Raw genomic sequence first — 24,478 nt, 5'->3', positions numbered from 1 at the left:
TGCTGAACAAATAATGGTGGCAGCAATGTTCCAATGGTTGATTGCTCTGTGCATTGCTGTCGTTTCGGTGAATATTAGTGTGTTGTACTAATGAAGTGAATATTTTGGAATAAAAATCAACGTTAGTATAGAAATAAATAGACAGCAGATGTGACTGATAGTGAAAGCGAACATTACTCGATCAAACGAGTTATTTATCACTGGATAAACAGTAACCAAGTACAAAAAAACATTGAGAAAAAAAGGTTCTTGTTATCGTAGTGAATAGTGTGTTCCATTAGTCACACGGTTCATGTAAACATTATATTTGGGCTTTGCGTTCTTACAAACTTTATCTAGTTATAGAAATTACTGATTAAAGTTCAAAATACACTATTAATTGCCAACGAATTTTTACAACATTTACGAATGTTCATGGTCTCATGAAAACCTATATGATCTATAAATTATGATTTTTTACCATCGCAATAAACATAATCAGAATTTATGGTAAGTTCTCATTCGGCTTTTTAACTTTAGATTTAAAAAAATAATAATATATACATTTCTACATAAATAATATTTTTTCACAGATTTTGTCATAATTTATTGTTTACCTCTTTATGTAAATAACCATGGACCAACAGAATATGGATATGAATCCGAATAATTCATCATCAGAAGCTGTTCTAATTGAATCAGCGATAGCTGACTCCGAAAATGAAAAATCCTTAAACAAAGATTTAAGGGTTGATTCAGGGGTTTTCTCGCCATTAGAAAATACCATAGAAATGGAAGATTTAGAAAAAAATGATATATCTAACAGTAATAATGTCCCTGAAAATATAGAAACAGACAAAGTTAGTGCAGGCGAAAATGGAGGAAAAAATAACGCTGAAAAAAATGGTGAAAAACTGAATATTATCCAACAAAAAATAGACGCATATCAGGTAAATCTTAAAAAGGATGGTAGTGAAGTTGCAAATATATCAAGAGATGAAGATAGTGAAGATGATAGTGAGTTATTATTGTTAAAGGATTCTTCAGAAGATGAAGTGAGTGCTGTTATTGAAAGCCCAAACGATGATAACAAGACCAAAGATACGCAATCACCTAACAAGAATGAAAATTCAGAGAAAGCAGAAGTGACGTCATTGTCAGATAATAGTACTGAAGAAATAGTTGAAGACACTATAGAAATGATTGAAAAAACAATCATGATTCCTACCGAGTTTGACAGTACTGCAGTAATTAGTATACATAATGACAACATAGCGATTGTATCGGAAGAAAAAATAATGGACGGTAGTATTAATGAGCATACGACCGAAACAGTAGAGTTTAACGTAATTGAGTATACAGATGGGGACGGTAATCAAGAGCTTAAATTTGAAAAGGTAGAGTCAAGTAAACGTGTTGAATCGGCTCCAGAAGTCCGAGAAGTAGTTCGAATGTCAGGGAGATCTAGTGAAAATAAAATTGATGAACTATTACAAAAAGTAACAAAGAGTGAAAACGTAGTTATTGATGATAGTGCAAAAATGGGAAACGGTGAGTGTAATTCTGAAGAACATTCGAAGAAAGGTCCTAAAAAGGAAGAAAGTGAAACGATATCAAGTCCAGAAAAAAAGCGTAGTGTCATAGAGAGTATCTATGATGACTGGATGGATGAAAATCCTGAAGAAGACTTTAGCGGTTATAATTTTAAATCTGACGATGATGTTGAAGAAGAATTAAAAAATTTATTGGATGACAACAAAAGTATAAAAACAGAAGTTAAAATTCAAAATTCATCAAATTCTCCCAAAAAATATTCTTCAGGTACACCAACAATGGCAATTACGAAGTCAGAAGAATCATCTAAAACAAGCACTCCTTTAAAAATGAAAAAAGAAATTTTAATTAAAAAATCACCCATTCATACGTCACCTAAAATGATAGGATCATTCTCAGATTCTTCGGAATCCAAAAATTCAGTAAAAAAATTATTGCTTACATCAAAATCTGGAGTAAAATCCGATCTAGTCTTAAATCCTTTATCGACGTCGGATGATGCATCAAAGGTCTTCAAGGACATAAAAAGTAAAGACTTTAAAATTTCATCTAAGGAGATAATTATTTTAAAAAAAGGGAAACCGAAACCGGAATGTAAACTGTCTCCAATTTCGTCTCCAGTAACTCCTGTAATAGGATCAGATGGCGCTGAAAAGACTACGGAAATTGAAACTAAAACTAGTGGAGATAAAGAACTTATAGCTATTCTCGAAGGAGATGTAGATCCTGATTGGTCCGACTTAAAACCTCCAATGCTTCAGGATGAAGCTAAAAATAATGACATAATTATTGAACATACTTCGCCACCGAAATTAGATCCATTGATTGAACGAGAGCTTGCTTTAAAACAGTTGTTGGAGCTCCCTTCGACGCCTAAAAAAGCATCTCCAAAAAAAAAGTTGTCTCCGGTAAAATCGCCGGTAAAAAATAGGCTGAAAGAAGTCACAAAAGAATCGGAAGAAACGTCAAAAACAGTTGTCAATATCGATTTAGTGGAAAAAGAAGCTGATGACGCAACAGAACAAAAGGAAGATGAATTAATATCGATAGATTTAACTATTTCCGAACAATCTGATCAAACAAAAGCAGACAAAATAGATGAAACAAGATCTGGAAGAAAGAGAAAGCCAACAGAAAAAGCAAGAGAACATGAAATTAGTGCAAAACGACAGAAGATTATGAAAGGAAAACCTACAACAAAAAAAACAAGAATTGAAAATTCTTCTTCTGAGTCACAAGATATTGATGATCATATTTCTAGTACCGAAGAAGTTTCTACAGCCAGTGTAGAAACGGATAAAAACCAAAATATGAAAACTTCTGAAAAATCAAGTGATGTAAAAGAAAAAGAAACTGATGAAAAAATAGATTCATCTGAAGTTCCTGATGATTCAACGAAGAAATCAAAAGAAACTCCAGTAAAGAAAACTACTCAATCAAATGCAAAGAAAAAAGTTGTCCGTCCGAAAGTACAAGCAACGAAAAAATCATCGTCGAAAAATGTAAATAAAAAACCAGTGACAAAAGTTACAAAAGCTACTAAAAAGACACCTGAAAATTCTACTACTGAACCTAAACCTAAGAAAAAAAATGCTGAAATAGATCGTCTTCTTCAAGATGAAGGAGTTGTCAATTTACTTTATGATGTTGAACAACCTGGCAAAAAGCGTTTGGTACCAGTTACCAAATCACACGCAAAGGTCATGGACATGCAAAAGATTCAACGTGAGTTAAAGATCAGAACAAAGCTTGTAAGGAATGCAGTTTTAAGATTACGGACTTCTAGTACGACTCCAAGTGCTGTTACGTCGAGATCTAAACGATCAATCCATGGGAATGATCAACAACAATCAGCACAATCATCTCCAATCGAGAAAAAAACTCAGGAGACATCAAAATCACCCAGATCGTCGATCAGTTCTTCGTCTGAGTTTATTTTTCCTGCTAAGATCAGAAGTGCCCATGAATCGATAATAGTTCGAAGACATTCATCAAGTTCTTTTTCAAGTGCTTCAGGAAGCCCTCGAGTTAGTGTAGACACAGCAGACAGACAAAGTTTAGATCCAAAAATGGATGAAAACCATGCATTAAGATCCAACAAAAGAAGACTATCACAAGATGACAAGAAAAAAGCAAGTAATGATGCTAAAAGAATGAAAAAAGATGACAGTAAAGTCAATGAAGCATCCCCAACAATAAAAAATAAAACTATTGCTGCTGGAAAAGCAGGAAAAAAAGTCGAGACAAAAAAGGCGAAGAATTCGAAACAGGAAGTTGAAGAGAGTGAAGTCACGCCTAGTAAAAATGCAAAAAATAAAAAAGTTGCCAGAAGTAAAGTATCTTTTGCTAAAGAAAATGATGACGAAGATATTGATGAACCCACAGAGAAAGATGATGCTTTGTCTGCATGTCTAGCAGAAGCTGTAACAGCATTAGCAAACGATAACTCAGTACGCACGCGAGCTGGAATCGTCAATAGAAAAATAAAAACGCGAGGGTCCGATGTGGAAAGTGTTAAAGCAAAAGATAAGGTTCAATTCAGTAATAAAGAGATAATTGTACAACGGCATGGGAATTTCGTTCAATTGATACTGACGCCGTCGACGTCATCTAAAATTAAAAATGGACTCACGCTGCAGATTATGCAGGAGTTTCGTGACGCTCTAACGATTCTAAAAAAAGACGACGACTGCAGGGTTGTATTGTTGACTTCTACAGGCTCAAGTTTCTGCGAAGGTCTCGAGTTATCTACGTTATTGCATGATAATAAAGATGCACGACGCGCACATGCTCAGGAACTTGCTAATGGGGTCAAAGATTTCATCAAAAGCCTTGCAACATTCAATAAACCAATTGTTGCTGGAGTTCAAGGATCAGCTGTAGGATTGGGAGTTACGATGCTTCCTCTATTTGATCTTGTAATAGCCAGTGATAAGGCTTCTTTCAGCACTCCGTATGGAAAATTAGGACAAATTGCTGAAGGAGCTGCTGTTTTTACACTCTCTCACGTTCTTGGTAGTGTTGTGGTGAGTTTTTTCTTTTGCTTATCTACTTATACGTCATCTATATATGTAAGAAAAAACCTGTTTTATCCAGGAAAATATAAAATAAATAAAATTAATTTATTTTATAAAACTTTACATAGCTGATAATTTATTTAAACATTATTTATCGATTAATTAGGATAAATATTTCAATAAGCCGTTATTCATGATATGAATTTATTTTTTGCAGACAAATGAACTTTTATTGGGTGGCAGAACTTTAACAGCAAGTGAAGCACTTAGAGCAGGACTTGTAACAAGAGTTCTTTGGCCTGATCGGTTCCAAGTGGAATTACTGCCTTTTCTACGAGCCATGAGTGAGCAGTCTGCACAGGTATATAGTTTTAAAATATATCTACATTCATAGAATTTTTTAAAAATTTCACTCATGATAAATGAATTATGTAACTGTTTTATTCACATTGAATATAATTTAATAAACTCTACTAGATTTATTCCATGGATCACAGTAGGCTCGAAAAGCTGGCCCCAAATACATCAATTCTTGAACTATTTCCGTATTTTTATTAGTATTTACACACAAATTTCCTTCAGGGCATGAACATCGATAGTAAATTGAAAAAAAATCTTCTCTTACAAAGCCACAAAATTCGTAGCTATAACACATTCGTTGCTAAAAATGGTATTTTAATTAGTAAATCAAATACGGAGTAAAGTTATTATTATTATTTCCAGGTAATGATCGTTATTTATGGGTTTACGGTCACTAATTTCCTGTAAAGTGTAAATTAAATGACTTTTAAGTACCTTAGCACAGCGATAAATTTGAAAAGCTCGGTTGTTGATAAAATCATACTTCTTCAATTTCCAATAATGTGTTGATGGGCAGATACAATCTACATCAATAATGTAGGGGACCATGTATGTTTGATCATCGTTTATTTCTCCATATACTGTTGCAGCTGTTTGTCGAGGTTTGCACAGCCCTTTATTTTCTACCGGTTCACAAAACTGTATAGAAAATATGTTTATTGTATTAATCATTTTTCTTGCTTAATTAAAAAATAGCTAAAAATAACTTAATACTTTTAAAATAGCTCTGTTATTGAGTGGTATTGAAAAATCATCAATTTTATCAGTCCAAGGACACTCGTCCCCATTAGGGCATCTACAAAGTCTTTCTGCTAAATTAGGCATCCAAAATCGTCGATGGATTACATTACAAGCTTCATGTTTACCACACTCATACAAGGTTCTTTCTCCGGTCGCCTGGAAAAAATTCAATGATTCATTGTTTGTTCTCCTTATCTTCCAACATGCAATTCCACTTTTTTGATTTATTATTAATAAAAATTATGAATACATACACCCCGTCCATACTTGAAAACGATATTATTTGGTTTACTCAGTATTCTAGTAAAATTTGATGATGTCCATGAAACATAAGTTATCAAGAGACTTAACAAAATCAATAACTGCATTTTTGCGATTAAGTAAACGATCCAACTGAGTTAGGTAAATAATAACGATTTTTGTTCACTTCGATTTATACCTGGTCTTCCTACACATACGCCTACATTAAGTGTGCTCTGGTAGGAAATGTTGAAATATCATCATTTTAAATATGTATAACTTACTGGATTTGGCTAAGAATCGTGAGAGCTATTATTTTCTTATTAACATTAATTAATATAATTGAAAAATTATATTAATTTATATTGACTTATTTGAATATTATATGTTTAAACAAGTGTTTATTTATTATTGTTAATGGCGTGTAGTAAATATTATCTTAATATTAAATTTATAGCATTTAATTAATTAAATGAAGAAGACTATATTCATTGAAATTCAAATCTAGGTTTTTAAATAACAAAGCAGACATGAAGAATGGCAGTAATACATTATTTATAAAGACTTGCTTTATCATCTAGAAAGCTAGATTTAAATTTGAATTAATAAATAATTTTTAATTAAAAACTTTTTAAATTAAAAAAAATTATAAAAAATTTAACTGTCAATTTTATTTTTTAGTCGATGGTTGCTACAAAGGCACTTCTCCGTCACAGTTTGCGTAAAAAACTTGATGCTGCTTTGGAGTCTGAGAGTTACGTTTTGATCCAACACTGGTGTTCACAAGAATGTCAAGAAGCAATAAGAACGTATTTGGATGAAAAAGTTAATTAAATTTGTCTGGTATGATATGAGAAATTTTTGAAATTAAAAATGAATAGATATTAAATCTATTTCAATGTCAATGAATAAAATCGTGAGAATGGATGAAAGAAAAATGTGAAGTGATGTTGCGCTATTGTACATTGCATTCGAAATTCAATGGTATAGAATCCGTGAGCTGTGAAAAGATAAATACTAGACCTATGTATTAAATTTTTTAAATGATTGGAAATGCAATAAGTAATGTCACAAAGTTACTGGCTAACAAAAAATAAATAATTGCCTTTTACCCGTGTCGATCTCGGAGTAAACCGTTGTATTAAAGACTAACCAGTGAAAAATAAAAATATTGCGTATATTATTTATTTTCATTGTATTGAGTTAAAAAATTATCTGCTAACTTTATTAAAACTATTAATCACCAATTTTTTCGTTTTGATAGCCAGACTAAAAATGTGAATAAGCATATTTATATTACTAAAATAAAATTAGATACAAAATGGATAAAATTATTATATCAATCAGTTATTTTACACGTATGCTTTTACATGTATGCGTTCACGTTTCTTTATTATATTATGATTATTATAATTATTATCAATGAGTAATGATTATCTTTGATAAAAGATAAACGTAAAGAATAAAATCATTATTAAATACCTACATGTTCTTTAATAATTTAGTTTTACCGTAATAAATTCGAGTTATAATTTTCTGTAATTAAATTTTTTTTTTTGAATAAATGATTATATAACATATTTGAAAATTAATAAATTTTGATTATTGATATAAACACAAAAATATAAAGCCGGTTATCTGTAATGAATATTTTAATTATTCTTCGTTAATGATTAATTTAGTTGTGTGGTAAAGCACTTTGTGTATTCTATTGCAGTAAGATAAATAGATTTCGTTATTAATTAATGTAATAAGTTGTGTTTTAATTGGTGTGTCAACGATATTTCGAGAATCAGACACTAAAAACAGAAATGTTAAATGTTAATACTGATTACAAAGATGTAGTGATAAAAAAAGAGTTTATAATTTTTTGATGAAATTAATAATATTCTCATATGTATGAGATGTTTGTGGATAAATGATGGAATGAAAAAGGACACAAAAATGTGTTATTTCAGATAACGGTTTAAAACACATGTATTATTGATAAATATAAAACCCGTACAAATATAAATGAAATATTCACAAGCCAATTTATGATTTGTTGCGTGTATTAAAAATATAATTTCATCTTTGCAGTTTCGGAATAATACTTTAGCCTAAGTCTTTTTCATTTTCGTTTCAGAAGACATTTTTATGTCTTGTGTACATGAGTCTTGAGTTTGTAGTTAAATTAATTGCGTTGGCAACTTTTTTTAATCAATAAAAAAAATTTGACAAATTAATAAACATTCGTCACAGTTGTTGTTATCAACTCCATTCATCAAAAAAGGCCTATTTTCTTTTTTATATCAATTTGTTTCCACAATGGAAGCTCTTGAAATTCTTCTATCGTCATTCCCAATAATTCCTAGAAAAAGAATATTTGTTAGTTAATTTACTATAGGGCAGCTTTAATTTCAAATTATAAATAGTTCATTTATAATACTTAAAGTAAAACCACGACGTAACTTCTAAGCACATTGAATTTATTATGTCACATTAATTTAAATATCACAATTATTAAGTCTGGACTGAATTATTTACTTTACTTGTCTCGCATTCTATAATCTTTTATACTTTATTACACAAAGCAATCGAAAATACTTTGGTACATAATATCCTTTAGTACTCTAAAGACATACCTGGAAATGTTGTGGAGATAAATATAGTTCTAAAGTAGTAGGATCAACTCCTTCGGGTAAAGGTCGTTGTAATAATTGAGCAGGAGGATAAGTACGTTGCATCAAACGAGCCAGCTCGCTTTCAACAGAAAGTATTTCGCCAGGAGCACGACCATCCTGTAAAAAAGTTTATGATATAAATTAGTATTACTTTGAATTGTTCCAAAGTGAATGAAAAAATAATTGATGCCGTGAAATGATCATTTTTACCTTTATATTTACTTCTGCGATTTCATCACGGTCAGTCCATGAAGGAAAGAGGTCAATAAACTCTAATGGTTCCAAGCCAGCCCACACCAGGTACACAGAACATTTTTTCGAGTTGGGATGAAGTTTTTTCCAATATTCTATAGCTACTGTCATTGCTGCTCTTCGTTCCGCTTGCCATCTGACTGCACCACTTCCTGTTTGGTCTTCAGATCCCGAATCAGGCCACCAACCTTGCCACAACCAAAGTTCATTTTTGTTGTCTAATAAAAATAAAGTTGGTTGACTTGCTTGGTATAACTCGTCTTGAACGAAAGGAAAAGGGTTTGGCACATCAGATCGATGAGGACAAAGTATTTCTGTGGCTGTAAATTCCCCAGAGACACTTGAGAAGTGGAATAGTCTCGGAGTGTGATGCGGAATGCTCTTTCTATTTAATGTCATGTGTAGCTTCCTATTCATACCACCTTCCAAGAATTCTGTTGGCTCTTCTCCCTCAAAAATTTCCTGAATTATCACTTCACTATTGGCACTTAGCCCGGCCTCAACTGGACGATTTTCTTTAAGTTTATTCGCAGCATAAACCGTATTTTTTTTCACATGAGTCAGAGAATGTCGACCATGCCAAATATTTATTTTCTCAGACTCACCATCTAGGAAGACTAAAGAACCACGACTCCTTAACTGTCGAGGACTATAAGGAACTTCAATCAATTCAGTTTCCATTTCCTCTACACCACGGCTTATAAATGTCCTCGTTGTTTTCAAATCTCGTTCTTCTGATTTCTTTCCAAGATGTATTACCATGCCGCCTTTGAATAAATTGAGAAATGCTGCTGGTTCAGAACCCTCCACTACACGAATCTGTGGGCCTTCTTCTTTATCAAGTTCAACTGTAAGCAGAGCAGCTGTTCCTTGTTTATTCAAAGAAGCATTTCTTCCTTGCCAAATAAAATAAGCACAACGATCTCGACCTTCCACCGCATGTTTCGATGGTAATCCACTGAGTTCTCTTCCCGTGACAGTTATTGTATACATCCAACGTACGATATAACTATCTCCAGTGAAAAATTGCCCAATAGAATTTTTATCAAGTTTTGTGTACGAATACTCATTTATGTGCCATACTGTGACATCGGTGGTTGCAACAATATATTGCCTTTTAAATTCTTCATCAAACCATCCATTTCCTCTACCTAAATGGCAACCTTCAAGAATTAAATCAACGGAAGATGATTTCGGTTCAAACATTAAATTTACATCTGGTGGTTCAATTACAATTTTAGCTTCAACTTGTTCTTTTTCTTCTGGCTTTTTTACTTTTATCACTCCGGAAGCATTGGGCCAGTCTAAAAATTTTTCTCGGAAGAGTACAGTTTCCATATGCTGAGTAAGTTTAGCTAATAAACACCATTCGGGTCTTTTAGTTCCATTTTTTGGATTTGTAGCAATTTTAGAACGATTTCCTATGAGGGATGCTGCGTCTAATGGGCAAATAGAACACTCAGAATAGTCATATCCTTCATTCCATAATTGTTGTGCTAATTTAATTGCAATTTTTCGTTTTTCTGTTGGTGCTATTTTACCATTCCATATATACATTTCACTTCCAAAGTCAAAAATTAAAATTTTACTAGGATCAAGTATCTTTATCTTTGGTATTGCACCCCAACATTTTTCTAAGGGTATCAATTTATCGCCAGCGACTTCATAAACTACATTTGTGTCAATCAACGCTGATTCATAGATCTCATCTTCATCTGGATGTCCAGCTTCAATAACTTGAGGATTAGTTGTTTGTTCACCAAGAAGCTTCCAAAAGTCTTGCATTTCTGACAATTTATGTGTTAATTTATCTTCATTTATTGTTATTAATTTAGTAGCTCGACAACCAAGATCTTTATTTTGTTGGATTCTTAATGCTATTTCTGCAGCTCTTGACTTTTCAATTATATTACTGTATTTTCCTATATAATGATATAACTCTGTCTTTGTTACTAAAATGTAATTGTCACCTGAATTTACACTTGATGCAACAGGTTCGACTAGACGTACTTGAACATGCCGACGACCTTTAACTAGAATTAACATTAAATCTTTATAAGGACGTAACTTGGTACCAATTCCAACATCATCAGTAACGTTTTTTAATGTTACTGAATTGAAATCTTCTGTTGAAGCTAGACCAGCTAGTGCTTCTACAGCGAGAGATGAATTTTGAGCAACTAAAAATATAAAATATTAATTTTATTGAATAGAAAATATTTAATATAGATTTTAGATCGCTTTATATTTCACTTACGTTTTTCAATATTATTCATTTTTAAAACTTTTTCTGCAACACCGGTTGTTACTTCGGTGTACGCATCTTTGAGATCCGTTCGGGCAGCAAGGGCTTTAAGAGGATTTCTTGAAGGAACGTTTCGACGTTGTACTTTAGTTGTTCTTCTTGTGCCCAATCTATCAATAATAAGAATAGAATAAACGGATAAGATTTATATCAGATAGCTTATCAAAGCTAGTGTATTAACTTCTTGAAAAAACTGATACTATATTAATAACTTACAATTCAGAGTATGATGTAACTACATCAAAATCACTTTCAGCTACATCAAGAGATTCCTCTATACATCGTTCCACAGAAATACTATCAAAAAATGAGGTAAAGGTCTCATCATCTGTGCGAGGGATATAATGGATTGATTTTAGCGATGTAGTCGTTTTTGATTCTTCACCTGAAAATAATTTTAGAAACTTTTAAATGAGTTAACAGAAATATAAATTTATATAATCTACTAATTTTTCTTCCTCACCGCTATCATCACTAGTATCTTTTAAAGAATTCTCTCGAGACATTTTCGTTAAATCTTCAGTAGAAGTAGACAGCATATCTTTCGTGTCGCCTGGAATAGAAAGATATTTTTAAACTTTCATTAATTTTTCAAAAACTTTTTCGATTAATTTTTTAAAATTTTATACTTAAATTTATCATTGTTTAATAAGAATAGTAACAAAAGTCATAAATTTTATTAAAAGATCGTCTCTAACTTTTCAAAGCTTTAAGAATGACTAAAGTAATAAAATTTTATAGCTTTATTACCTTTTTTAAAGTATTCCGGACGTGGGACTTTTTTCTTTCTATCAGAAACACAATTCCCCATAGATTCAATAAATGGCTTCGATTGCAAGTTCAACGTATCCAATTGCTCTCCTCGCATTTTACCAGCCACTGAAAATTTAAGTGCGTCCGTAACAGCGACTCTTTTACGCCATCCTTCTGCGGCAGACTCTAATTTTTCAAGACGATCAGCAAGTCTTCGTTGTTTTATCGCAAGTTCGTCTTTCTCTTTTTGACAAAGATTACCCTTCTCGGAACTCTACAAATGATTATCATTATTATCTTGTAAGATTATAAGGTAATAAAATAATAATAAAATTATACCTCCTCCGAATATTTTTCGATTAATATTGAAGGCACAGATTCAGTAATCACTCGGCGTTTCCAATCTGTTGATCCGCTGCGTTGTAAAGCAGCTAAACGATCAGCAATACTCATACTTGGAAAATCTAAACTTATCGATGTTGACAGGGGTCGAGTATTTTTTGAAATTTCGCTCAAACTTTTTTCTTCTCTACATTCACTCTCAAAATTTGATTGGGAAATATCAGTAAGAATAGACATACGTGAAGTAATACGTTTTCGTGCAATGATTGATTCTGTTGAAGTACTATTTCTATCAATACACTCAGAAGAAGGCACTGGTTTGTCTGCTTTGCTTATCACTTGACTCGGTTCATGAATACGACTATTTTTATTTCTCATAATAACTCCATCATTGACGTCTACACATTCATCATCTGATGCATTATCATTTTGCCTAGTAATAACTTGCTCTTGTTTCCTTCGATACCCAAACTTCTGGCCTACTTGATCAATTTCTAACTCTAAAGATGAATTCGAACTTGAATGTGACACTTGAATGAATTCAGTAGACTTCTCTTGAAGACTAAGAACGTGAGAACTTGAAGATTTCAAAATACTTTTTATTGAATCGTTGTTTGAATGCATTGCAGATTCAGCAGTGACAGAGATTCCTATTGAAATAATAGAGAAATAAAGTTTAGTTTAACTCAAACTCTAATAACAAAGAAATTGAGATATGATTGAAGTAAACTTTATCGTTAGAGAGAAAATTAATAACTAACAAATAATTTAATAAATGATATCGAAGAGAGAATTAGTATTGAAGTTTTTATCTGTCAATAATTTTTCTATTTAATAAAAATTAAAAGTCAATATCTTCATAGTTTATAATTTTTCAATTCCAAACAATCTCTGATTGTTCTATCTTCAACAATATTTTTATTTTTTATTAATTCAAAGAAAATTCATTCACTAATATCCATTTCGCGTAAGTATTTCGGTTTCTTCAAATTGAAAATGAGTTTATTAATAATTCTCTTTTGTTCAATTAATTTTCAAACATTCAGTAAATTGTTTGCCTTTCAATAGAATACTTTGAAGGTTTTTTTTTAATGAATGAGTTGTAAATGAATTGATGTAACACTTTAAACTGACCCTCAATAAATAACATAGGTATAATAAATAGTAAAGTTATCGTAAGGAAATTATGAGGTTATTGTTTTAAATCAAAAAATTACAGTACCAGGAGATTCAGAAGGTGTAGTGTTTAAATTTTTGATTCTGGACGGAATATTTCTTGATGCGACCTCGACCTCTTCTGACGTAATTGGTTGAGTCCTAAAACGACTGAGTGGTCTTCTTTGAGCTCGATCAAGTGAGTTTCCAACCTTGGCAATGCTTTCTGAGGCAATTCGTTGATTAAACAATCGAACTCGCTCAGCTAAACTCAACTTGAACGGTTCAGAATTATCGTTTTTGGAATCTTGTCTGTCAGTAGTAGCCTGAAGCAATTCAATCTCTATACTAGCTGTATTCACTCCTCGATTGTGCAAGACCGCTTCGTGTACCTCTTGATAAGTAACTGGCTGCGTGTTAAATCTTTCATATATATCTCTATGTTTTGAACTATATTCATCGTTTCGTTGTTGATTTTGTCGAGGCAAGCTGTTTTCCTTCACGCCGTTAGGTTTTCTTTGCTCCTCCATCACCTTGAAACGTAGAGCCATTTGTGATACATTGTTCTTTCGGTCGTTTTTATTAATTTGTTTCCGCCCTTCCAAGGTTGCTGTATCTATATCATCATCTTTTTTAGTCCCACTTTTCTTTTCTGCCATTTCATCTACCTTTATATTTCTTGACTCAGATACACTTGGGTTGTCAATAACAACGGTTTGAGGTAAACTCTGACACGGTTCAATATTTCCTAACTCTTTACGGTCTCGACATCGACGAAATACATGCCTGGCTCGGCGTAATTTAACAATGTTTTCATCTAATTTTCTTCTCACAGAGTCTTCATCATTGGTTTCTGTACTTGAGTCACAATAGATGACTTCATCTTCTCTGTAAAAAGAAAAAAGTATAAATGACCATTTCAAATAGATACTTAAGGAATAGATACTAATTACAGTAGTTGAGGAAAATAAACCGGATCGAATCGATCTAGTTTTATCGAATCAATCCTATTTTGGATGATGAAACGAAAAGCAAGCAATGACGTACCTACTGGGTAGCTTGAATGAGACAATAGGTGGAATGGATGATACAAAATTATTACAACGTGATGATGAATTATTTGAACAGGGTCTACTGTCAACGTCTAGGTTATCTCTGGTATCATACGTTTCATTCCAGTCGTCTTGGAATGTATTCTCATGGCCAACAGATCGAGCACGTTTCCTCAAGCTAGCATCCTTAGGAGTAAGGTCACTAGATCGCGATCTTCCTGAAGATGAATTTTTCAAAATTGACCTCACTGCATCACACTCGGGTAAGCTATTGGTTCTTCTTTGAAGTGAACGATTCCTTAAAACCGAAAGTTTTTTTGGAGAAGCTGTCTCAGATTCATTGCTGGATTCTTCAGAACTCTTTTTCGACAACTTAAGAATAGTCTTCTTAGGTCTATCTTCATGCTCGTCGGACTCTGTACTAGACTTTTTTTTCAAGATTGGTCGAGGTTCTAAAGAAGGAGGATCACTGGAGGATGATTCTTCTCGACTCATTTTTTTCTTCAAAATTGGTCGAACTTCCGTACAAATTCCTCCATTAAGAAACTCCACACCGCCGAGAGTTTTTGCAACTGCTGCTGCAATGCTAACATGATGACCTGTAGATCCAGACTTATTAGATCCCGACGATGGTCTTTTTAAGATACTCTGGGGTTCTGTTGAGCTAAGATCTTCACGATCATCTTCCCCTAAACTTTTTCTTTTTAAAATTGATATTGGCTGTGGTTCAGGGCTTCTTGAACGCTTCACTAATTCGTCTAATGATGATCGTCGTTCATTTTTTAAAATTGGTCGAGATTCATAACTACTTATTTCAGTGTAAACATCTGGAGAATTACTCTGACGACGTAAAATTTCATTTTCATCTAAACTACTTCGTTTTTTTAGAATACCATGTTTTTTATTAACTCTTTCTTTAACTATGACTGTAGGACAAAGTTTGGGCTCTTCCACTGTTTCGATATCAAATGACTTATGTTTAAGTATTGAAATAGGTACTTGTGGTTTTGGAGTTATTTGAATTTCATCTTTGATTGTCTTCAAAATAGATGAATTGGCTGTTGAAGATGTTGATTTTGAAACACAAATGGCTTTTGATAATTTGGTGGTACGTAATTTTGGAGAGATTATAGGTGTACCGGAAGAATGGACATCACTTTGTAGATTAGATCTACTATTAATAGGTGTAATCGCGTGGGATGATGATGATGCGAGCCTTTCTACACGTTCCATGGTAGCTCTTGTAAGTGCCGTCAGCGCGTCGACCCGCTGCAGTACCTCGTTGTCAAGTCCGCTATGAACATTGGAATAAAAAAAAAATTCATTTCGTTACTATCGTCGACGAGTCAGTGCTCTTTCTCTTGTGTGTATTTTTGCACTGAGTTCAGTCAAGTCTCGTTTTGGAACAGGCTTCTCTCTCTTTCTTATTCTTACTCTCTCATTTTTCATACAGTATATCAATGAAAAAATATTTTGTTATGTTGAAATAAATTGTTTTTCAATTAATCAAAAAATTTAACAAATGTATATTTAGTACAATTTATTGAAATGGTTTATAATCAATTTTTTCTTAATCGAAAAAAGATTAAAATAATATGCCTTTATTTAAATACCAGCTTTATGTAATATTTGAATATTTTATACCATTTGAGGTAAACGTAAGCATCACATGGACTGTTTTTAACGTAAGATACTATTGAATGAACACTAATTTAACTGTGTAACAGATAAGGTATTGAATATGCAAATAGCGCCCACATGTGACAATCTAAAGTATAATCATACATAAAGGCATACAAATCGAGGTCATATGGGTTTACTGACTCATCAACATTAATCGAAAAATACTTTATGATGAAAATTGAGAGAGAAAGAACTAAAAAAATATATGTACATATATATGTATATATTTAGATGAAGTGTATTTAGTCTTTAGTATACTGATAATGCAAAAGAAAAGAAGCTCTCAAATTGAGTATGAATAGAATAAGTACAATTTATACCCGCAGGGATGTTAGATCAATTAGATTGTTTATTGAATGTGCGCGTGAGTTATATTGGCATGTTGGCGCACTTATTAATTAGTAGCTATGAGTACACATCACAATACAGAACACATACCTAGACCGTTGGAGATTTGTGCGCTTTACGCCGGATGAGGAAGCGAGCGTGGACGATGCACGAGCTGCAGAATCGGATGTGCTTTGTTGATTACTGACCCGTCGTGTGCTGTCTTTAGAATCGTAATTTTGCCGACGGAGACTCAACGGACTTTGGTTCAACGGACTGAAATCACTGACAGTAGACGATTTGCTTACTGAAACACTTGGCCGCGACAAACGTTTAGATCTTCTCTCATTCTTGTCTTCTAAAATATCAAATCAAATTATAATTAATGTTAATTAATGATGATAATCTATTTTAATATATTAATTGAATTAGAAGAAAGTTATAAAATGACAATTAAGATAATTAAAAAGAAAACATGATTAAGATTATTGTATAAATTAATATGTATTTTTCAACGAAATGAAAACGTTTAGTTTCTTATCAGTTAATAAATCAATAATGCTTCTAATTACTTACGGTTTGAATCAATTTTTTCTTCAGAATCATTCGACTTTGTAGCATATCGCCGATGATATCTATCTTTGTCTCTAGTAGATGTTTGAGAAAGGCTGCTACTTGAAGACATTGGACTTTTCTATTAAAGAATAATATTTGAAATTATGTAAGAGCTCTTCCAATATTCATCATACACATGTGTACAATTAGCATAAACTCTTGAGACTAAATAAAAAAAACAGCTCTCTATGTTAAAAAATTTAAACAATTATTATCCTCATGTTTTTATTTTTAACAAAAAGCTGTTTTATAATATATTTAAGTGGTTGATAACACTAACATGCAAGGTGACCTCGCTACCTTGCTTTTGCCTTTAACTATTCAAGCGTTAAGAGTTAGCAATTATAAGGCTTGCATTTCCAATAAAAGAAGCTTGAAGTAGAAAATGAAAAATTATTTCCACCTCAAGATATATTTCTATCAATTCTCTTTCTTACTTGTTTATTTAATAAACTCCCACTTGTTTGTGGGCTCCAGGGTGATACAGTCTCTGAGAATCCTGCTTTTCTTGGCAAACTTGAGCCATCTAAAAATAAAATCGAGGAACAATGAAATGTTGAACGTGTCGAAAGATCAAACGTAAAAATATAGTGAAATAATTTTAAAATTGACTACAAACTCACCGACAGGAGATACAATTGAGGCAGCACGCAGTCTAGAAGTCTTAGTCTCTCTAATGGAAGTAGTTCTGTTCTGCATTGAATTTTTAACACTTTCTTTCCTTTCTAAGGTAATAAAAATAAAAATGTAAGATAATAAAAGTGTAAAAAAATTAAATTTATAAGTAAATATTCTTACTGATACTGTCTGTAGACCCGGATCTTGATGATCTTCTGGCAAGGCTATCAGAACGCTGTGAATGTTGAACTTCATATTGTGAGGTAATATTTTCTGATACTTTAGATGAACTGCCCTCACTTGCAGTCATTAAAGCAGTTGCACCAGCTGCTACCATTGCTATAACAAGTTTAAATAATCCATTATTATGTTTTTAAATTCAATTCTAACATTTTAAAGATCAAGTTCTAAGAATTTAAAACGTCGTAAATGCTTTATGATGTTTTCTATTATTCATAGAATACTAGAAAAGCAAGAATGATAGAAATTAAACTTGTTCCTGGTATGAATCATAGAAAAATACCAAAGCATCCTGATCCCCACTCTAGAGAAGAGACTGGAAAAATAATATTCTGACAAGTTGGTCAAGGCTCACATTAACTTAATTGTAATTTTAAATAATTACTTAATATATTATTTAATTAAATTTCTATTTGAATCTTTTGTTGTTCGAATTTACCATCAACTGTTTAAATAATTGAAATTTCAAATAGGAAAATTTTTCCTTATTGACTTACTGAATTATTGAATGATTAGACTAGTCGCCATAACATCTCATAAAAAATCAACATTAGCTCAATAAAAATAAGCAAATATGAAGTAAGAGTAACAAAATATTGACTTGATGATCGACTAAATTGTTATCACAGTGTTATATTTCGATGAACTTAACTAACACACTGGTGAAAGTACTATTTAAACGCAACAAGGCGTCAGATGAACATGAAATAATTTTCTGACTCAATTTTCATGCTTTCCATCTGGACGTGGAGAACAATTAAAAATAAATAAATACGTTAGACTAAAATGTATAAAAAGGTTTAAATTAATATCTTATTTTGTTCTCGGAAGAATAAAAGAGATAAACAAACTACGGCAGTCTGTTCCCGCATCGCGACAATTTCACAATGACACTTTTGGTTACTTGTCATTTGTGGTTTCCGCTGAGATGGAGCAACAAAGATAAACCACGCGTCATGTTTTTTGCGAAGACCAAACGCTTGAAGCGCCCTTAATACTTTATGCTAATGGTAATTGTCCAATTGGTACCTGTATTATCGACGTTTCCTCCACTTTTTGCCGCCATTTTAATTCATGCCATTGTGCCGTTCCTTTGTTATTTCCTCAACGACCATTGGCTGTTTCAATACTGCGTCATATGTTGTAACGTCCATTTTTTAACGTATTTTACGCGGTAACAATGTTTATAAACGTATTTACGCGCGAAAATAATTTACTAATGAATATTTTATCGAGTGATGTTAATAAATAATCGTACGTTCTAATAAATAAAGCTATTGTTAAATTAAATGAATACAAGATAGTTGTTAAGTAAAGTAAAGTTAAATGTAAAAAGGTATATAAGTATTTTAAGAATACATTGAGGTTAGAATATCTTTTGACATTATCATTTTTTAAATTAAAATATTTTGTGTTATTTAAATAATTTATTTTTAATTTTTAGATGAGTAGATTGTAATCATTTTTTGGTTTTAGATCATAAACTTCGAAAATAATGTCTCGAGCAGTGAAATCAAAGCAGCTGTCAACAAAATCAAGTACAAAAGAGAATGTTATTGATTCCATGGGCACTAAGAGATCTACAAGAGCTAGACCGGCAACTTCTACAACACAAAATATCAAAGGTAACGATAAATCATTCAACATCAATGTTATTTCTGCACTTCGATCACCTGTTCTGCAAGACAGAACCAATTTGACTTTAGAACCCACAAAAGTTATTTTAAAAAAAGGTAAAGACGAGAAAGCCGCTACTGGTGTTACGAGATCCAGTGGGATTAAATTCACAAGGTCCAGAAAGTCCAAAGATGATGAACAATCTAAAGAGATTGGGAGTAATATTGAAGAGAAAAAAACTTCATTAGCTAAAGATGAAACTTCACAAAGGAAAAAGCAAAATGATGAGAAGATGCAGGGTCCAACTTCATCAAATTCAAAAGAAAAAACTAGTGTTAGAGCTGAAAAAAATATTCGTCCTACCAGACTAATAGAAAAAGCTAGTAATGATAAAGCTTCTAGTAATGTTACATCACTTGAAAAAAATAAAAATATAAAAAAAATTTCTGAACTACCAGAGGTAGTTAAAATTAATACTAGAAGTACCAAAGCGGCAGTTCTTGGAGAAACAACAGAACCTTCATCAAAGAAAACTAGTTTAAAACAGACGAAATTATCAGCAATGAGACTAAGAAAAACTTCAACGAAGTCTACAGAAGAAGATAAACCATCTAAAGAAGTTGAAGAACAAAAAAAACCTACTGTAAGTTCTATAACACGATCAAAAACCAGGGATGTTAAAAGTGGACTTGATATTCCATCAGTTAAAACTTCTGAAGACACGAAAGAATCTACAAAAAAAATAACTCGAGCTGAGGATGTTATAGATATTGCTGATGATAATGAAAATGAACCAAAATCACCCCAACATCAGAAAAAATCAGTCACGTCTAAGATTCCAACAAGAAAATCCACGAAAAATGTACCAACAACAAGTAGTAAACGAAGATCTTCAATAAGGATAAAAAATACTGTTAGCGGCAAAAAATTTTTCTCAAATAGATCAAAACCTGTTGGTCATTCTAAAATATCTCCCTTGAAAAGAGCAGTCATAGGTATGAGACAGAAGAATATCAAGATAAAGAAAGCACGTGTGATTCCAGTGCCCCGAGAGAGCTCATCTTTTCATTTAAGGCAAACGACATTGTCAGAATCATTTTCTAATCATGCTAAAAAAACTTTAAGGCCTAGAAATACGGATAAAAATTATTGTGAGGATTCTCAAATAGTTAACAAACGTAATTCACCACAACCAGGAGTTAGTGATGAAAAGAAAGGTCCAATTTACAAAAAAATACAATTAGAAGAAAGCCAAGAAAAAGATAAAGAGAAGGTTTATGACTTTATCCCTGATAAAAATGATGTTCAAAAGAAGAGAAAGAAAAAAGTTGTAAGGAAGGCGCCAGTTAAAAAAGCAAAAACTGTCATGCCTAAAACTGCTACTGTTAAAAGTCACATGGATGCTGTACCTGTTAAAACATTGAAAAATCTGAAAGCTGAACAAGCTAAGTCTGCTTCTAATAAAAAACTAGATAATGAACAAAAAATCGTTCAAAAGTCAGTTGTTGTTCCTAAAATATTAACAAATCCACCTAACGAAACCAATGCTGCAGTAACAACCTACAATAATCCACATACAATAGAAGTAACAGCAGAAATTTATGCTCCACCAAGTCCAGACATTGGTCATGAAGCTACAGATATGCAAGAAATATTAAAATTGCCTGAACAGAATAAACCCAGAATTATTTCTGATCAAGATTTGCGAGGTGAACATCGCATTAACATAACTGGAACTCCTCTTCAACCAAAATTAAAAGAAGAAGCATTTAGTAGACCATTCCGAGAGACAAATGCATTTAACATGAAACCATCAATGCAAATGAAAACTATGATGGATCATTCGTTAATCAGAAGGTCGCTTTCTCCGATTTCCAAGGCTGAAACTCCAGCTTTTATTGAAGACACTGGTAGTCCTTGGCGACCGTTTGTTCCAAACACGTTTTCTAGAGTTAAAAACGTCTTCCAAAGTACTCCTCAGGGCGATAGATTTACGTCAAACACAGCTAAGACTGCTATGGGATTTAACAAACAACTTTTTGGTAAAAAGATGACGAAAATTGAGGAACAGAAAAATGAAAATGATAGTATTTCAAAGAATAAGTTATCTCCAGTCAAAAAATCTGTTATCTCAAAGATTCCAGTACAAAGTTCAAATAATACATCGAAATCTCCAATGAAAAGCTTAAATAATATGTCTAAATCTCCAATAAAAACAGTAAATCATTCGAAATCTCCTCGAAAATTTGGCACTGAAATTTCTAATATAAATTTATCCGATGAAAATCAATGTCAAAGGAGTCCTTCAAAATCACCACGTAAATTTGGGTTTGAAATTTCTAATATTAATCAAGTAAGTACGCCAAAATCAAGTCCGACAAAAATTAAATCTCTTAAACGACCAGTGGTGGAAACTCAAAATTCACCGTCAATTATTGAAATACCACCAAGAATATCTCCAATACCTGCAGTATCAGAACCCGTTCCAGAATTCAATGAAATTATTGAAGACAAAGAAAATTCAGCTCCGAATAATCAAAGTCCACTTAGAACATCAACAGAAACAATTCAGGCTCAAACTCCTATTCGTCCTGCAGAAGAATCAGTAATATCTCCGATCACTGAAAAGTTTGAGCCTCAACCAGGTCCTTCAGGGTTACAAAAAACTAAATCTCCAGATGATGCTTGGAAACTCAAACAAACAAATTTGAATAAATTCTTAAATTTACCTGACATGCCTGAATCAACACGAATAAGTGCTGGAGGAATTTTTGATGATGTGCATTCCACCCCGATCAATGGTAAAAAAGTAAAGAAATTGGCAGCTCAATTAGATGTTGTTGATGCTTTCGGATTCGATGAACCTGATGATAGCTCTTCAGAATTAGAAAAAATATCACCTATCAACAGGGAGCCTGTCCCGCTTCAAGCAATCTCAAACAAGAAACTACTGGAAGATGCAAGAAAAAACTTGCCTAAAATTAATAAAGATTCTGAAGCTCATCCTGTGAGATTCTCTATGGGTGAAATCAAGAAAACCTTACAAAAAAATAAAGAGAAAGATGAAGTTGAAGAAGCAATTTCTACAGTTAATCAGAAGTTCGATCATCTAACTAAAAAAAATGTCGTGCAGGCAATTAGCTTCACGGATACCTTTGATGTAGAAAATGAAGACAAAAATACCCAGGATATCGTAGAGACGATCAAAGAAATTCCGCTGTTTGTCGATTTAGAACCAGTTCATTTTACTCAGGTATTTATAGCTATTTAAAAATATTGTTCAAATAAAAAAAAAAATATAAAATTCAATCTATTCAGATATTTATAATTAATATTTCAAATAATTTTTAGCCACCAAGATATTCGTACAAAAGAAAACGTCATCATCAATCATATGAGGAAACCGAAGATGAAGCTGAAAGTGATGAAGACGAAAAACATCAAAAGCGTCCGCAAAAAAAGAAGAAGATAGGAAAAGCTGAGCGAGAACAGAAGAAAAAATTAGACATGTGGGCTAAGAATATGAATGAAACTTTTGAAGAGATTGATCACTTTGATTTAGTAGTCGAATAATCATTATTTTCAATAAGTTTTCAATAATTGAAAACTACATAAACGTAATGATATATTTTTATAAAACATCTAAAATTACAGAAAGTTCAACTGTAAATATAGTCAAAAGAATTTTTATTACTTTCGAACTGAAATAAGATATATTTACAAAAAAAATATTTACTAAAATATATTTACAAATTAATATTATAGTTCCTGCGTGCATAGAGATTGTTATTGTTATTATTATTTTTCATAAGCAGCAATACATCAAATATATAATATTCATGACAATAAACGTACGGAGCAATGAATTAAATTAAATTAATCTTACACATTTTTATTCGATGAGTATTTTTTTAAAGGATAATCAAAGACAAAATGTCAATTTTATATAATTGTTTTACTTGTAATAAGTTTTTATTGAAAAATTAAACAAGACCTCATTTATAGAATAATTTCGTACTATATCATTGTTTGTGTATCAATGAAAATTATAACATGTCTCAGATTACGATTTCTGTTTAAATAACAAAGAGAGTAGTGTAAAAGATCATCTAATCTTTATTCTGAGATATTTAAACATTGGTGTCTGGCTGTACCTACTATTATCGGTAGTTATTGCTCATGGAACAAAGCGTATAGCTAATTATACTGAAGCGTCTAACGAAAAACATCAATGCTTATCTCGACTTACTCATGTGCTTGATAAGGATATTTTAAGTTTATATTCAATCCACGCGATCAATGTTAAATAAAAATATTATATATTTATGTAAAGAGTTATTCAATATTTTTTTCTCTACTAATATAACCATAAACACTTAATTATTTTTTCAAATAACACGAAATTCTAAATAATTATACAAAAGATAACTTTACTCTACTCAAATCCGTTAATGAATATTTTTAATATTAAATGATATTTTTCTAATGTACTTAGTAAAACATTATTGAGGTATAATTTTGTTTATCACTGAAATTATTTCTTTTATTTCTTTTAAAATGTCGATAAATTTCTAAAAATACTTCTAATGAACTAAGATATTAAGTAACTTTAAAAAATCAGTTTATAAAAATGTACCAGGAAGTTGATAAGCAAAAAATGAAACTATTTTCGCTTATCATTTTTTCTGTTTTGAATATTCTTCATATCTAGTTTATCTGATCTAATTTATTTTTGAATGAAAGGTCTAAAAAATTTGAAAATTCGATGATAAAAATTTGATAAAATTTTCTAATTATCCGCAATAAATTTATTAATAGTTTATATCTTTAATTTTTGATAACGATAATAGTTTATACTATTTGGTATTCAATTATGAGATTAAGAAGTTCCTTTTCATAACTAATTTTAATTCGTTACTCATATTCGTCGCGTGCCTCAATACAATCTTGATTGTAAGTGAAAAC

The 24,478-nt window shown here is 31.8% G+C and overlaps 4 protein-coding genes across 11 annotated transcripts; 2 read left to right on the top strand and 2 right to left on the bottom strand.

Moving 5' to 3' along the window:
• Positions 1–30: 30 nt before the first annotated feature.
• LOC118067998 (uncharacterized) lies at positions 31–7,924 on the top strand. The gene is made up of 4 exons (XM_035085090.1): positions 31–489; positions 573–4,559; positions 4,768–4,911; positions 6,573–7,924. Exons 2-4 carry the CDS (start codon positions 615–617, stop codon positions 6,723–6,725), a joined length of 4,242 nt encoding a protein of 1,413 aa, XP_034940981.1. The 5' UTR covers positions 31–489; positions 573–614; the 3' UTR covers positions 6,726–7,924.
• LOC118068004 (U-scoloptoxin(11)-Sm7a-like) lies at positions 4,905–6,062 on the bottom strand. Its single transcript, XM_035085104.1, has 4 exons — positions 5,906–6,062; positions 5,625–5,807; positions 5,346–5,549; positions 4,905–5,211 (listed from the first exon to the last, which is right to left on the bottom strand). Exons 1-4 carry the CDS (start codon positions 6,017–6,019, stop codon positions 5,011–5,013), a joined length of 702 nt encoding a protein of 233 aa, XP_034940995.1. The 5' UTR covers positions 6,020–6,062; the 3' UTR covers positions 4,905–5,010.
• LOC118067996 (supervillin-like) lies at positions 7,853–18,835 on the bottom strand. Of its 3 annotated transcripts, none has more exons than XM_035085087.1 (16): positions 18,394–18,835; positions 17,837–17,995; positions 17,662–17,763; positions 17,476–17,564; positions 17,000–17,117; positions 16,535–16,781; positions 14,409–15,707; positions 13,429–14,249; positions 12,204–12,856; positions 11,862–12,138; positions 11,575–11,664; positions 11,328–11,496; positions 11,064–11,221; positions 8,765–10,986; positions 8,516–8,671; positions 7,853–8,241 (listed from the first exon to the last, which is right to left on the bottom strand). In XM_035085087.1, the coding sequence occupies exons 2-16, from the start codon at positions 17,991–17,993 to the stop codon at positions 8,155–8,157; spliced, it is 6,645 nt and encodes a 2,214-aa protein (XP_034940978.1). In that variant the 5' UTR covers positions 17,994–17,995; positions 18,394–18,835; the 3' UTR covers positions 7,853–8,154. The 3 variants fall into 3 exon arrangements, with proteins under 3 accessions (XP_034940978.1, XP_034940979.1, XP_034940980.1); XM_035085088.1 differs by having other exon boundaries at positions 14,529–15,707; XM_035085089.1 differs by lacking the exon at positions 14,409–15,707 and having other exon boundaries at positions 18,394–18,833.
• Positions 17,675–23,845, top strand: LOC118067999 (uncharacterized). Of its 6 annotated transcripts, none has more exons than XM_035085093.1 (4): positions 17,675–17,768; positions 17,852–17,919; positions 19,373–22,766; positions 22,865–23,845. In XM_035085093.1, the coding sequence occupies exons 3-4, from the start codon at positions 19,392–19,394 to the stop codon at positions 23,084–23,086; spliced, it is 3,597 nt and encodes a 1,198-aa protein (XP_034940984.1). In that variant the 5' UTR covers positions 17,675–17,768; positions 17,852–17,919; positions 19,373–19,391; the 3' UTR covers positions 23,087–23,845. The 6 variants fall into 6 exon arrangements, with proteins under 6 accessions (XP_034940984.1, XP_034940988.1, XP_034940987.1 ...); XM_035085097.1 differs by lacking the exons at positions 17,675–17,768; positions 17,852–17,919 and adding an exon at positions 19,011–19,261 and having other exon boundaries at positions 19,373–19,521; positions 19,630–22,766; XM_035085096.1 differs by lacking the exons at positions 17,675–17,768; positions 17,852–17,919 and adding an exon at positions 19,011–19,261 and having other exon boundaries at positions 19,373–19,521; positions 19,615–22,766.
• Positions 23,846–24,478: the final 633 nt, after the last annotated feature.

The sequence above is a fragment of the Chelonus insularis genome, unplaced genomic scaffold, assembly GCF_013357705.1.
Source record: "Chelonus insularis isolate UGA/USDA-ARS -01 unplaced genomic scaffold, ASM1335770v1 contig_399_pilon, whole genome shotgun sequence".
In the NCBI taxonomy this organism is placed as follows: Eukaryota; Metazoa; Arthropoda; class Insecta; order Hymenoptera; family Braconidae; genus Chelonus; species Chelonus insularis.
The sequence above is the reverse complement of the archived record's forward strand: the minus strand, read 5'-3'. Positions and strand labels throughout refer to the sequence as shown.

What these genes read in the sequence shown, in the direction of transcription:
- LOC118067996 (XM_035085087.1), bottom strand. Translation starts at nt 17,993, where the DNA reads ATGGTAGCAGCTGGTGCAACTGCTTTAATGACTGCAAGTGAGGGCAGT. An exon ending in TCATTCAAGCTACCCAGTAG is followed by an intron (nt 14,250 to 14,408) that starts GTACGTCATTGC and finishes TTCTTTTTACAG; the next exon opens with AGAAGATGAAGTCATCTATT. An exon ending in TCGCAGAAGTAAATATAAAG is followed by an intron (nt 8,672 to 8,764) that starts GTAAAAATGATC and finishes ACTTTTTTACAG; the next exon opens with GATGGTCGTGCTCCTGGCGA.
- LOC118067999 (XM_035085093.1), top strand. Translation starts at nt 19,392, where the DNA reads ATGTCTCGAGCAGTGAAATCAAAGCAGCTGTCAACAAAATCAAGTACA. An exon ending in AACCAGTTCATTTTACTCAG is followed by an intron (nt 22,767 to 22,864) that starts GTATTTATAGCT and finishes AATAATTTTTAG; the next exon opens with CCACCAAGATATTCGTACAA.
- LOC118068004 (XM_035085104.1), bottom strand. Translation starts at nt 6,019, where the DNA reads ATGCAGTTATTGATTTTGTTAAGTCTCTTGATAACTTATGTTTCATGG. An exon ending in TTTTCAAGTATGGACGGGGT is followed by an intron (nt 5,808 to 5,905) that starts GTATGTATTCAT and finishes AATTTTTTCCAG; the next exon opens with GCGACCGGAGAAAGAACCTT. An exon ending in ATAACAGAGCTATTTTAAAA is followed by an intron (nt 5,550 to 5,624) that starts GTATTAAGTTAT and finishes TTTTCTATACAG; the next exon opens with TTTTGTGAACCGGTAGAAAA.
- LOC118067998 (XM_035085090.1), top strand. Translation starts at nt 615, where the DNA reads ATGGACCAACAGAATATGGATATGAATCCGAATAATTCATCATCAGAA. An exon ending in ACGTTCTTGGTAGTGTTGTG is followed by an intron (nt 4,560 to 4,767) that starts GTGAGTTTTTTC and finishes TATTTTTTGCAG; the next exon opens with ACAAATGAACTTTTATTGGG. An exon ending in TGAGTGAGCAGTCTGCACAG is followed by an intron (nt 4,912 to 6,572) that starts GTATATAGTTTT and finishes TTTATTTTTTAG; the next exon opens with TCGATGGTTGCTACAAAGGC.